The sequence below is a fragment of the Protopterus annectens genome, chromosome 5.part0 (genome assembly GCF_019279795.1).
Source record: "Protopterus annectens isolate FY-2018-M chromosome 5.part0, PAN1.0, whole genome shotgun sequence".
In the NCBI taxonomy this organism is placed as follows: domain Eukaryota; kingdom Metazoa; phylum Chordata; order Ceratodontiformes; family Protopteridae; genus Protopterus; species Protopterus annectens.
In genome coordinates, this window is record NC_056735.1 from 368,913,567 (window position 1) to 368,926,956 (window position 13,390).

Genomic DNA, 13,390 nt, shown 5'->3' on the forward strand with positions numbered 1-13,390 from the left:
GGTAGGCAATTCCAATTGCTAATAAAACATACATAAAAGCAAAAAACAACTTACAGTTACCAGCAAATACTCCCCATAGGTAGTAAGGGTAGAAGACATAGGTATGTATCAGCCAGTAAAAGGGGAAGGAGGGAGGGTAACCAGGACTGCAGCAGTATATACACTCGAACAACTAGATTTATGGTAGGTACAAAACTGTACTATGTTCATCGTGTTACACTGCTGCAGTCATTACACTTGGGTAGCATCCCAAAGCTAAAGAAGGGTGGCTGGTTCTATAAGGCATTAGGGGTGGCTATAAGGCCCTGCAGCACTGCAGTGGTGAAACCAGCTCTGGATTTAGAGTATAGAGGCAGATGACAATGCTTGGTGAAGGTATGTACAGAACTCCAAGTTGCTGCTTCCAAAATATCATTGGTAGGTACTCCCCTGAGGTAGGCAGTTGAAGTGGCTGTTGCCCTGGTGGAGTGAGATCTAATGCTGCTACGTGCAGGTTTTCCATGGTATGTGTAGCAGAAATGTATACAATGTCCTATCCATTTTTGAAATAGTCTGTTTTGAAATGGCTTTTCCCTGTGCTTCTGCAGCATATGCTACCAATAATTGCTCAGATTTTCTGAAAGCTTTGGTTTTGTCCAAGTAGAAGCGTAACTGCCTGTGAATGTCCAAAGAGTGCAGTAGTCTCTCCCCTTTATTCTGTGGTTTAGGATAAAAAGTTGGCAGGTGAATAGTTTGGTTTAGAGCCACACTGGATACCACCTTTGGCATAAAAGTAGGGTTAGTTCTTAAAGACACCCTGTCCTGGTGGAAAATGAGGAAAGGTTCCACTGGCATTAGTGCCTGTAATTCTGAAACTCTTCGTGCTGATGTTATTGCCAGGAGCAGAACAGTTTTCCAAGAGATATATTTTAATTCTATTTTAATTCTGCTGTGTTGGCTGGCTCAAAAGGAGGTAAAGTTAGCTTCTCCAAAACAAAGTTGAGGCCCCAAGTTACAGCAGGTGCTCTATGGGGCGGTCTTATGTTTTTAGCCCCTCTGAGGTACTGTTGTAACAGAGGATTAGAGAAAATTGGCGGATCCGTGTTGTAATGAGCAGAGATGGCAGAGGCGTGGATCTTGATGGATGAGAAGGAGAGTCCTTTGTCCAGCATCTCAGTTAAGTATTGTAGTATCTGAGGAATGTTTGGGACAAGAGGGTCAAGGCCGTGAGCTTGGTTCCAGGCACAGAATCTCTTCCATTTATCTGAATAGGCTTTCCTGGTACTAGGCCTTCTGGCCTCCAGAATGACATCCATAACAGCTTTGGAGAGAGGTATTGCTTGCTTGACTAAGGAATCTTCCATGCAGCTAGGTTTAAGGTCTTTAGCTGGCTGTGTAGTATTTGTTTGTTGTGCTGAGTCAGCAGATGTGGGATTTGAGGCAAAATCCAGGGTGGTTCTTGTGCTAAGCTCCTTAAGATTGGGTACCAGTGCTGGTGTGGCCAGTCTGGTGCAATCAGGATCATATTTGGCTCTTCCTGCCTGGCTTTTATGAGTACCTTTGGCAGGAGAGGTAGTGGTGGGAAAGCGTATACTTGTAGGTTGTCCCAGCTGAATGAGAGGGCATCCACTTTCCATGCTTGTGGATGGTAACTCCTTGTGCAGAATTTTTGTAGCTGGCAGTTTATTGGGGATGCAAACAGATCTATGTCTGGGCTCCACCATTTCTGTGTTATCATTCTGAATATTTGTGGATTCAACTCCCATTCGTGGGGATCCATGATGTTTCTGCTTAAGTCGTCTGCCAGTGTGTTTTTCTCTCCTGGCAGGAATTGTGCTTGCAGATGAACTTTAAGGTTTATAGCTGTGTTCCACAGGGTCATAGCTTGTCTGCATAGGGGGTAGGAGTGAGTGCCCCCTTGCTTGTTTATGTACCACATAACTGTGGTGTTGTCTGTCTTTAGTAGTAGTTGTCCTGGATGTAGCAGGTCCTTGAAAGCTATAAGCGCATTTTGTACAGCTAGCATCTCTTTTTGATTGATGTGAAGATGCCTTTGTTCGGCATCTGTTGTCAGTGTTTGCCTGAATGTGGATTGTGTAAAAGGCTGTCCCTTGTTGAGGTGACAAGCTTGAGCCCACCATTGAAACTCCTGTTGAAGGCAAGGGATTAGTGGTATAACTGTTTCCAAACTTTGACATTGTTGAGACCTTACATTCTTTAGGTACCATTGTAGTTTCCTCATATGCAGTCTGGCATATGGAATTAGTAGTATGCAGGATGCCATGTTACCCAAGGCCTGCAGAATTTTTCTTGCAGGGAGTTGGGTCCTTGTTGCCATCAATTGAAAGTATTGATTCAGTTGTCTTTGTTTGTCTGGCGTGAGATAAGCCATCTGGGCCGTTGTGTTCAAGCTGGCACCCAAAAATATAATCTCTTGTGAGGGCACTAGTTTTGATTTCTTTTTGTTTACTGTGTACCCCAGGCAACTTAATAACTTTTTTACAAACGCCAGATGCTTTAGAAGAATATCTTTGCTCTCTGCTGAATGAGGCAGTCGTCCAGGTACTGATAAATTTGAATTCCTTTCTGTCTGCAAAATGCAATTACTGGTGCCAGGCACTTTGTGAAGACCCGGGGCGCAGTAGATAAGCCAAAGGGCAGTGCAGAGAATTGGTAGTGCATTGAACCTGCTATGAATCTGAGGTATCTTCTGCAATTTTGTCTGATAGGGACATGCAGGTATGCCTCTTTGAGGTCCAAAGTCACGAGCCAAGCTTTCTTGCCCAGCATGGGAAGACGTTGCTGTAATGTCAACATTTTGAATTTCGGAACATCCAGGTAAGTGTTTAGAGATGAAAGATCCAGAATGGGCCTCCAGGCTTTGTCCTTTCTAGGTACCAGAAAGAGTCTTGAGTAAAATCCTTGTCCTTGCTCCTGTGATGGTACCTTTTGAATAGCTCTCACATCCATGAGTGCTGTAATTTGTTTTTGAGCCTCTGCCCATTGATTTGGTGGCAAATTTGGCATTCCTTTTAACCTTGGCAGAGTGTAAAAGTGGAACCTGTAAACTTGAAATACAATGTTGAGAACCCATTTATTTTTGGTGATCATTTGCCATTTGTGGTAGAAGAGTGCCAGTTTTCCTCCCAAGGGGGCTGCCAAGAAGGATTTGTTTGGCAGCTGTAGTGGGAAGTCATTGGAGCTGCTTTTTATATGGTTGGGGTCTGTCTTCCCCTTCTTTCTGGCCTGATGTAACCCATTGTCGAGGCCTGTAAGGACCTTGTGTGTGACCTCCACCTCTTGGACATCTGTATCTTCCCCTTTGAGGTCCGTCTGTAATTGGAAAGGACCAATTCTTAGTTGGCCAGTTTCTGATAAATCTAGGAGGCTGAACCTGTAAGAAATCCTTCACCGTTTGCATAGATTTTGCCTTATCCTCCATTTTCTTTAATACCTCTTCTGCCTTAACTCCAAATAACACATCCTGCTGCAAAGGTGCATCCAATAATTTTGCTTTAACATGATCTGGTAATGTATGTTCTTTTAACCAAGCATGTCTTCTAATGACAGAGCCTGTAACTGCTGCTCTGCAGGAGGCCTCTAGAGAATCAAAACCACCTTGCAAAGTATGCTTTCCTACTTGTTCAGCTTCATGCAATAAATCCTGCATTTCTTTAAAATTAGGAGATCTGATTCTGGAAGCATTTTTTGTTTTAACTGAGACAGTAAAAATTGCTGATATTTTAGCATGTGAAACTGGCAATTTAAGGCTCTCATTGCTAAAGTTGCAGACGTATATACTTTCTTTCCCCATCTGTCTAATGCTCTGGAATCTTTGTCAGAGGGAACTGGATTCTTGGCTGATGAGGCCTTAACTCCTTTGGGTCCCTGAGAAATAGTTTCAGGGTCAGCTACAGGGCTTTTATACAGAAATTTATGTGAGTCAGGGACTCTGTAGTATCTGTCAGGTTTAACAGGGGCTGGAGGTAAGGAATCAGGATTTAAGCTGGATTCAGTATACACATCATCCACAATATCTAACACTGGCAGAATAGCAAGGGGTCTGTGTTGAGGTAATAAAAGGAAGTCTCTGAGTCTTTTCTTGGATTCTGAGTAATCCTGGCCTTCCCAGTGGAAATGCTCCCTCATGGTATGTAGGGTTTCCCCCAAAGGAGTAGTCCTCAGGTGGTGAGGCTGATGGAACTGATTCCTCAGCATCAGAATCCTCATAAGGGGGTAAAGAGTATCCTAGGTCTGAGGATGAATCAGAAGAGATGGACACCTGGTTGGATGAGTCATAATCTGCCTCCTGTTTAGGCCTTTTATCAGGAGGGGGATGGGACCCCCTGATCAGAGTGATTAGGTCTTCGGCCATTTTGAGCATTTGTTTCTTAGGCATGGAGGCCTGTCCTGGAGAATGCTGTATTTGTTTCTTTGACTTTAAAGGAGGCTTAGACTTAGCTGAGGGTTTAATGCTTAACTGAGTAGGTCTGAAGACACCTTCTGTAGCTGTGGGTTGCTCAGCTACTCCGGATCCCTCTGAAAGGTTAGCCTCGGTAGGCTGAAGAACTAGTGCATCCAAAGGCCCAGCCGTCTCCACGTGGGAGTCACAGGCGGCTTGTGGTTCTACAGAAGCAGTCATCAGGGGCTGCGAAGGCACCTCGCTGAAAACCAGAGAACCGGCGACTGGCCTAGAAGAGGCTTCATCTTCAGTTTTGGGCCTCGGATGCCTATCCTTGTCTTTGCGCTTTTTGTGTATTCCGGTCGTCGGAAGTTCCGATGGCATGGTATAATTGAATTTTCTACCAAAATAATGTCGGGCAAAATCAAACTGTCGTTTAATAGTGTGCTTGTTAAACCTAGCACAAAACCGACAACCAGTGACGTTGTGGTCAGGGCCTAGGCATGGGATACAATAGAAATGAAAATCCTTATGAGGTATTTGCTTCCCACAAGAAATACAGTTATTAACTTTTACTGACATCGGTCTGAGGCAAGAAAAAGTTTCCCCAATGGGGTACTTAGCTTTGTAGAAGACTTCAGTTCTGGATTCGGAATGAAAATCTCAGGAGACGGCCAACCGGCACTTGCGAACTGCTTTTGCTTCGGGCACCGCACGGCAAGAAAGACTGAAGAAAATGGTGTCGGCTGCATCTTATATACCCCTGTCGCACTGACATCAGGGAGGAGGCGACAGCAACCGACGCCAGACCAAGACTTTGGAACTCAGGCCGACTGGGGAACCACCTGACGGCAGGATAACCCAAGTGTAATGACTTCAGCAGTGTAACACAATGAACATCTTCCAAACACTTAAGAGAAATAGATGGCAAAAGACTGGAATCTACGTTTTCTGGGAAAGAGCATCTGGACCTTCACATAAGCTTGACAGGAGGAACAGAAACAACAGATCTTCTGAAAGAGATTGTGAACGAGCAATGAATTCCACACTGCTTTAACTATACATATGATTTCATAGTATGACCCATGGGCTTGTACAGTATGTTAGTAAAGGACAGGAAGCATAACATACTGGATTCACAATGCGTTACAGTTTACTTACAAGAAAATGTGGACAACTTGCACAGTATGAAGAAATGTGATGCTATATGGCAATCAGCCTGCAATAAATGGATGACACTGAGTTCCCATTTAAAAGGAAATACTGCTGACATAGAAGGTTCCCTTACATACGCTTTACCACCATCTCACATGGAATAAAAACTGAAAAGGAAACAGTGGTAATAAAAATCTCTACTTATAAACATGGCACTAAATCATTTAGCAATTTTAAACTACTACCAGCAGTTTATTTAATGTCATTAGCAAAACACAGATTGCCAGATTTTTGTATCTAAACACTAAAGACATCTGTAAGATGAACTACAGTGCATCCAGCATTACTGTTCTAATGATTAAAAATTGAACTTTCAAGAATGATTAACTACCAATAACTGTAAAACTAAGACAACTAACCTACACAAATAATCATAAACAGCCCACTATAACCTGAGTAGTACTTACAGGCAATTTCCGGCACCACTTGGGTAGCTATATAAAATGAGTGAGAATGCAAGAAAATGAACAGAAAAAGAAATAAAATCACTAATTTATTTAAGGTGAAAAAAGTGAAGGAAGGGGAATAAAAAAGAAAACAATATATTTACAAGTTACTTTTCAGACGAAGTAAAATCTCAGACAATATTAATAATGGATTAAACCAAAACAAAAGAATGAAAACAGAAAAAATAATAGACAGTGATGAAACACATTGGTCATATGAGCATTTAAAACAGGTACTTGTTTTGAAGAGCTCCTTAATCATTAAAATGTCCTACTTGATAATAAAAGAGGTTAACTGGTATATATGCTCAATTATACCAGAAATAATTACCTCCAACTGAGTACAAAGCACCTTTGTGGTTACCTGGGTGACGGCCCTTTTTGGACAGTGTAATGTCTGACTGAAGAGAGGCTTGACGGTTGGTAAACATGGGAGCAAAAATGACATTCAAAAAAAAAAAAAGGAATGGCCACCTCATTGTGAATACAGTGTCAATAAATGCAGATTTTTATAATACATGTTAAAATTACCTGGAGAGCAGTCACTATATCTCTTCAAGTCCTTTTACATGGCACTAGTCACCCTAGCATCTCGCAATCATGTAACAGTCAGGAATTTGCTCTGCTCCTGGGAAGTAAACTAGGTACATTTCAGCCTAGACTACACCCATACAATTAGGAGAAAGCATTAAAAAGTAGAACTAATAAGAGTTTTGCATTGCTATGTTATAAAGATATTAGTCTCATATTCCTATCAGACAAGTACTTAGGTGATTTACTGCTGCTTGAGACGCCCACCTAGCTCCCTGTCAAGTTTTAATACATCTGCCTAGCAAGAAGAAGAATACAGAATTGTTTTAAATCTGCCATTCCCCCAGTGACAGATGTTCTCAGTCTGGTTTCACTGACCTGGTCTGGAGCAACAATTATTGCCAGGCTGACAGGTTTTTCACTATCACATCTAAATAAATAGTACACATCAGTTATTTCAAGGAATGTCTTTCGGGAATGAAAACTTGTAACACTACATGCTTAATCCAGCCAAGGCACTTAAAATGTGTCCCTTCTAGGAAAGTCAATGAGTAGACATTTTGCCCTGCACTGTACTTACCTCATTTAAACCTGGGGTGATTGTAGGTGCAGCAATAAAAACTACAAAAGGAGCAAATTCTGCCGTTCTCAGCACTTTCAATGCCTATGCAATAAAGAAGATAAAAAAGTATCTCACATAAGAGTTAAATCTGTATAAATGCAGTAAATGCATATGCGCTCAACACAAAGTGCTCATCAAGAAAAAAAAAATGAAATTGCACTTTAATTCTTCCTTTAGCACACTAAAAAATCAAATCACATTAGATACACTGCTAAATAAAACTAAAGGATAAAATCCATTACTTAGTTGTTACAATAAAATGCTTTTAAAACAATGGCATGCATACAAAAATGACAATCCAAACTTAATCAGGTTATTAAGTCAAAGTCAGAGGTCCCTTACAGGGTTCTGCAGAACTCTTCAAAAATGACATCAAACCACAGTAAGACTTCTATGGCAGCAAATGATTAGCTTAACTATACAAGAATACCTAACCAGACTTAGTATTATAAAGGCATGGGATCAGTAAATGTTATCATGCAAAAAAATGTACCATAAACTGACAGTTACAAGTTCTAACACAATTGTGTCATCTGAGTCTTTGTGTTGAAAACAACTCTCTTGACAGACGTTTTCCATGGCCATATCTGTCACACCTATGCACAGTTTTGCTCCTGCACATTCTACTTTAAGCTACTTAGAGGTTAAGAATAACTGTTTCTCTATTTACATCTTTTGGGTTCAGTAATGTGACACTTGCAATTTTGGCTTCAGACATCCATGCTCATTCTTATCTTGTTAGTAGTCACAAATACTGACTTCCACTTCATTTTTTCATACAAGTGTTGACCTCATTAAAACACTGGGTATAAGACAGCAACTGATAAAACAAAACAACTCTGTATCAAATACTTCAACTGCATACATAATGCATGCAAGACAAGCTGTACTTGTATTACAATACTGGACTGTGGCTCCAACAACCACATGGCTGTATGTGCAAATAAACCACAGAAATGACAAATGTCTTTTTATTTTATGCCTTGCCTTTAAAGGTACTTGTAAGCACACACATTAATTAACAACCCCTGCCCACACAATCAGCTGTCTGCACAGAAGACATAATACTCAATCAATAAATATACAAACAAACAATGACTTCTGAAAACACAATGCCACAGGTCCAGGAGAAGTTTAAACAAGCAAATGAAAGTACATTTTAATTAAATGTTAACAATGTAATTTTTTTACCATTCTGTAATGAAATGGGATTTAATACAAAGAAAGAAATCTGTAGATGTAAATATTTTATATACATTAATAATAAAGGAAATTAATACATTTTAAGTGGCGGTTGCACAATATGGACAATACTAGAAAATGATCATAGAGACCACAATATGCCTAGCTATGCAGCTTTAAGCAGTCACACTTAAAACGTTCTTGCCAGTCTTTTCAAGCACATAACAGTGCCCAACTCCCAAATTGAGCAGGTCTGCACATAACCCTGGTGTACATTTCAGTCGACCCATTCAATCAAGACCAGTATTAAAGACAGCCAAAGTAGTACTTGTGCTTGACCAATGGTGGTAAGTTATTCCACAGGCTGGGAATAAGGTGTGTTAGGAGACTATCTATCCAACGAGTCCTGTTTATGTATATATTTAGTTCCGAAGTGCAAGTGTCTTGAGAGCCACTGGTTCTGTGAAGAAACGAGAGGTCATACAAGACTGGGTCCTTGATGGTTTAAAAAGCAAGACAAAGGTCACCTCAGAGCCACTGGAAGGCTACGTAGTATAAAGAGGGTCATAACAGTATAAAGGGGGATTTAAGACACTTCAGCTTTTGGTCAAAAATCTTTTCAGGCCTTCCCAACTGCCCAAAATGCTTGGTTTTCTGCATATCAAAGGGGGCACTAAATTTGCCTAATAAGGAAGATTACAATGGTAGGGTACTTTGGATATCAAGGATACTTCCTTGGAAATTAACTAAGCCAGACACAAGAATTCCCCTGACTGTGGTGGAAACATGTTGATGAAATGAAACAGAGATGTCTACATTAGTATCAAGGTCTCTTATGGTCACCTCTGTTCAAGCAGAAGTACCACATATTGCATATGAGGTGGGAGCAGCTTTTCTGCTGAACACTACTGTGCTGTATTTCTCTACATTTAGCTTGAGACCATTTTCAATACAGCAGGTATGTGTAAACTTCAGTCCTTACTGCAGCTTTTTACTATCGGTGGACGAGCATTTAACAATGCTCTGCTTGCAGTCTTCACCACACTTTGACAACCACACTTCTGAGACACTGGCCTAGATATCTGCAGAACAACTGCAAAACACAAGACAGCCCACCAGTGATCTCTGTGGTATCTCACTAGTTACAATTTTACATTCAGAAAGAGTGTAGTTAACTTTCAAAACAAGGGATCTGATAGATAGCTAAATTGCAACCCAGAAGAAAGCACATGGATTTATATTATGTTTGTCAAATTTTTCAAAAATACTACCCTGGAAGAGCAACATCTAAAGCCTTGGCCAGACTGAGATAAAGGGCAGTACATGGAATAAACATTGTCCATAGTCTCTGTAAACGTTTTAAAGAAGTTTACTAGTTATAACAGACAGGATCTGCACTTCACAAAACCAAACTGATCAAACTCTAGATTAGATAAGTTACACGTATCTGCATAAATGAGTCCTGCTAAGATGAGTTTCATACATAAAAGGCATGTTGAGGCTGATGAGCCTATAATTATCCAGGTCTGTAAGGGGCCACCCTTGTTTATGGGAGTCACAATTACTGTCCTTCAGGCATGAGACACAAACCCTGTGGGTTGGCTGAGGTCCAGCAGTTTAAGCTGAGGCTCAGCTAGTGTACACTTGGCAGCCCATCTGTCCCATGGAAATTTTATTTATGGCCTTTGATAGGAATTTTCAGGCTTGTTCCAAGGTGATTTCAGGGAAACTAAATTTTCAGGGATAGTAGGGCAATAATGTGGATTGTGGGGGTAAAGTCAGCACCATATTTGTCCCCTAATATAGTGGTTATTTCCTTTGAATTGGAAAGTGTTTTATTATGGAAGAGCTTGGTACTTTGTTAGATGTTATTCCTTTGTTTCCTGACATAACTTTTAGATATGTAGTTTCTTACAGTTTCTGAAGTGACCTTACAATTATACTCTGATTTACATTTTTTTTAATTGTGTTCTCAAGCTTCTTGCTGGTATGTTTCAGTGGAGTCTTCAGTGTGTGATTCTAGGAAGCCTCAAACAGTCAGGATAGCAAACTTTCATCAGGGATAGTTTTAATTCAAGCTAAAACTAAAAATAAAAACAATTGCGAAGTTGTTTGTGTGTGTATGAAGATTCCCAGGCTCAGAAAACATAGGGGAAGGGTCAGAGATAGGCCCCACACAAGGACATTCATCCAAACAATGTGTGTGTGTGTGTGTGTGTGTGTGTGTGTGTATATATATATATATATATATATATATATATATATATATATATATATATATATATATATATATATATATATATATATATATATATATATATATATATATATATATAAATAAATACACACACACACAGTTGCTAAATCCTAGTTGCACCTCTGTCCTTAGCAGGTGACTTTGTTTTTGAATTCTGTTAACCATCAGTCTCCTCCCCTCTTCCATCATGGCATTTAACAGGGAGTATAGTCTCAATGCCATCAATTTCATTACATACTATATTAATGCAGGACCTGTTGCCTAGATTGTTATCTGATAGTATAACTAGCACACTGATCAACAGCCAGAGATACAGTGACCTTGTACTTAGATAAAGAGTTAACAGCATCAATCACAACAAAGATGCAAACTGAATGTACCACTGTTCCAATCAGTCATTGAGTGTGACCTGTAAGTGCTCCTAGACTAAAGCATTTGTCGTACTTCACTTGGCTATTTATATGGAAAATAGAAAAGTATACATCACTTGGTGCCGATTTGTATAATTTAGATCTGATGAAGCTTTGACAAGGGCAAAACCAGTCATCTGTTTTAACTTGATAAATGGTGGTTTAAACAAGTAATTCCAGCTTAAATCCTTTTTTTTCTTATAGATGCTACTCCCTTGTGTCCCTGTCTCACTCCTTTTTTAGTTATGAATGTTATAGGAATAAATTTTATTCAGTCAATCTAATAGGCTATATAATTCTTTCTTCTCCTTTTCTAACTAGGAGAAACCGCATTTTTCAGAAGCTCTGTGTGGCAGGACTGATCTGTCCAGGTTTGAACCTGGTAATATGCAGGTTTTATGTACCATCTGCCCCCCTTAATTATATTTTCTTAGACAGTTCACTAGGTAGTGTAGCGTTGGGCCTTTTAGGACATGGAATGTCTGGATTTATACAGTTGTCCTTGTCTTGAGACACACACATGGGAGGGAAATGACTTCAACAGTAATTCACTAGGAGTCAAACTGTTCAACATTGTATTTATTTATTTATAATTTACCCCTATTTTTTACGGTTTTATAATGCATTTTATAACTGATTGCAAAAATTGTGCTTGTTCATTTTGTTATAGAACAGGTTTTCTACTTTTTATTATATACTTCTTGGTAAATCAGTTTTCCAGGGATATTAGCAAGTTCCACTTAGCCAAGTTTATGCACTTGTACATTATTCAGTGCATTGTTGGTCTTTTTTCGTCAATGGCCCTTTAAGGTCTGACCAGGTTTCATTCTATGGCTTATGTATGCAATGATTTTATTCAGTGCAAATATTTGAGTCCTTCATACGAAGGGCGACATTGTCTTGTGACAGGGCCTTATTTTATTTATTCATTTATACAATTTTATATTTTCAAGATTGGCATACTTGTTTTGAATTATTAAGGCGTTTCAGATCACAGAGTCTAGACTGTGACTCCAGGTGATTGTGTGTTCTAACAAGTGTTATATGAGTTGCTTTTTGACGTTGTGCTTGTGATTATACAGGTATTATTTAGTGATTACCACCATAAATATTGGGTATCCACTAGTTACGGTGTGCATCATTTTGTATGTTTTTTAATGTCCTTTTATGCTGGTTTATTTGTATACTAATCGATTGTGAAAATTTCAACTGTAGATATTCTACTGAATGTTATTTTAGTTTATTTCATTTCATCAGTTTTAGCACTGGTGGGTGTGTCGGCACCCAGTTCAATACTAATTAAAGAACATGTGACCTTTTTAAATAATTTCTTCTATTTAAGACAACGGCTTGTAGTTAGACACTGTTTCAACCATTTTCTGATGAAGTTGGAGTGTGTCAGACGAAAAGCTCGTTTTTGGTGCTTAAAAATAAATTGTTTGATCTTTGAAGTACGGACTGTGTGCTCTTGCTTACTTGAACATTACCCGCTGGTATCGGAACGTATCCAGTTTGTTTTTCTTCAGTTTTTTTGCTTTTCTGAGTTTGTTCCTTTTTTTTCTTATTTTTAATAAGAATGCAAAGTAATATTTCACACAGATCTTACATAAGATGTTGTGACAATGGCCCATTCTAGTAATTTGTACGCCAATATCTAGAGCAGTTGTTCCTGCTCCACAACTACTTTTCCCTTTCTGTTCATTTGGTCTACCATAAGGAAAGTGTGTAGTGCTCTTAAGACTGGAAAACTACACTTCCTTAATAGGTTCATAGGTTGGTACTAGGCTATCGGCTCTAGGGCCTATACAAGCCTAGCAATAACAATTCCCTGGCTATTTCTTCCCACACTATTTACTTTCCGGGACCCCTGTCTAGCAGGGTGACTGACGTGAGCCCCGGGGTGAATTTCCTATCTCGCATCCAATCATCAAGGTTCCTTTTGAAGATGGCCAAAGAGGCGATCTGCTTGACATGTATGGGCAGTCTATTCCAGAGTCTGGAGAGTCTCTGGGTCAGGAACCCATCCCTCCAGCATGTTTTGTTCATTGTGATGACAAGGTTCAGATCCCTGGAGCGTCTCTCTCGGAGGGATTGGGATTTCTTTAAGTGAAGTATTTCCAACAGCTCTGGGTTTGACATGGCCTTGTATGTTAAGTAGAGATTGCCTCTGAGTACACGATATGCGACAGAGTATAGGTGGAGTTTTTTTTAGATGGTCAGCATAGGCATCTGCTTTAGGCCTGTGATTCTTTTAGTGATGTATTTCTGCGGCCTTTCCAGTTGTTGCAGATGTCTTGATAGGTACATACCAAACGGGGCGTTGTATTCTATAATGGGTCTAATGAG

The 13,390-nt window shown here is 39.7% G+C and overlaps 1 protein-coding gene across 7 annotated transcripts in view; it reads right to left on the bottom strand.

Moving 5' to 3' along the window:
• The window catches only part of CASK (calcium/calmodulin dependent serine protein kinase), a 4,132,188-nt gene that overhangs the window by 46,819 nt on the left and 4,071,979 nt on the right, over positions 1-13,390 (bottom strand). For all 7 annotated transcript variants that reach the window (XM_044072334.1, XM_044072332.1, XM_044072333.1 and 4 more), the window contains one exon: positions 7,154-7,237. In XM_044072334.1, the coding sequence (XP_043928269.1) occupies positions 7,154-7,237 (84 nt within the window). The remainder of the gene's footprint in view (positions 1-7,153; positions 7,238-13,390) is intronic.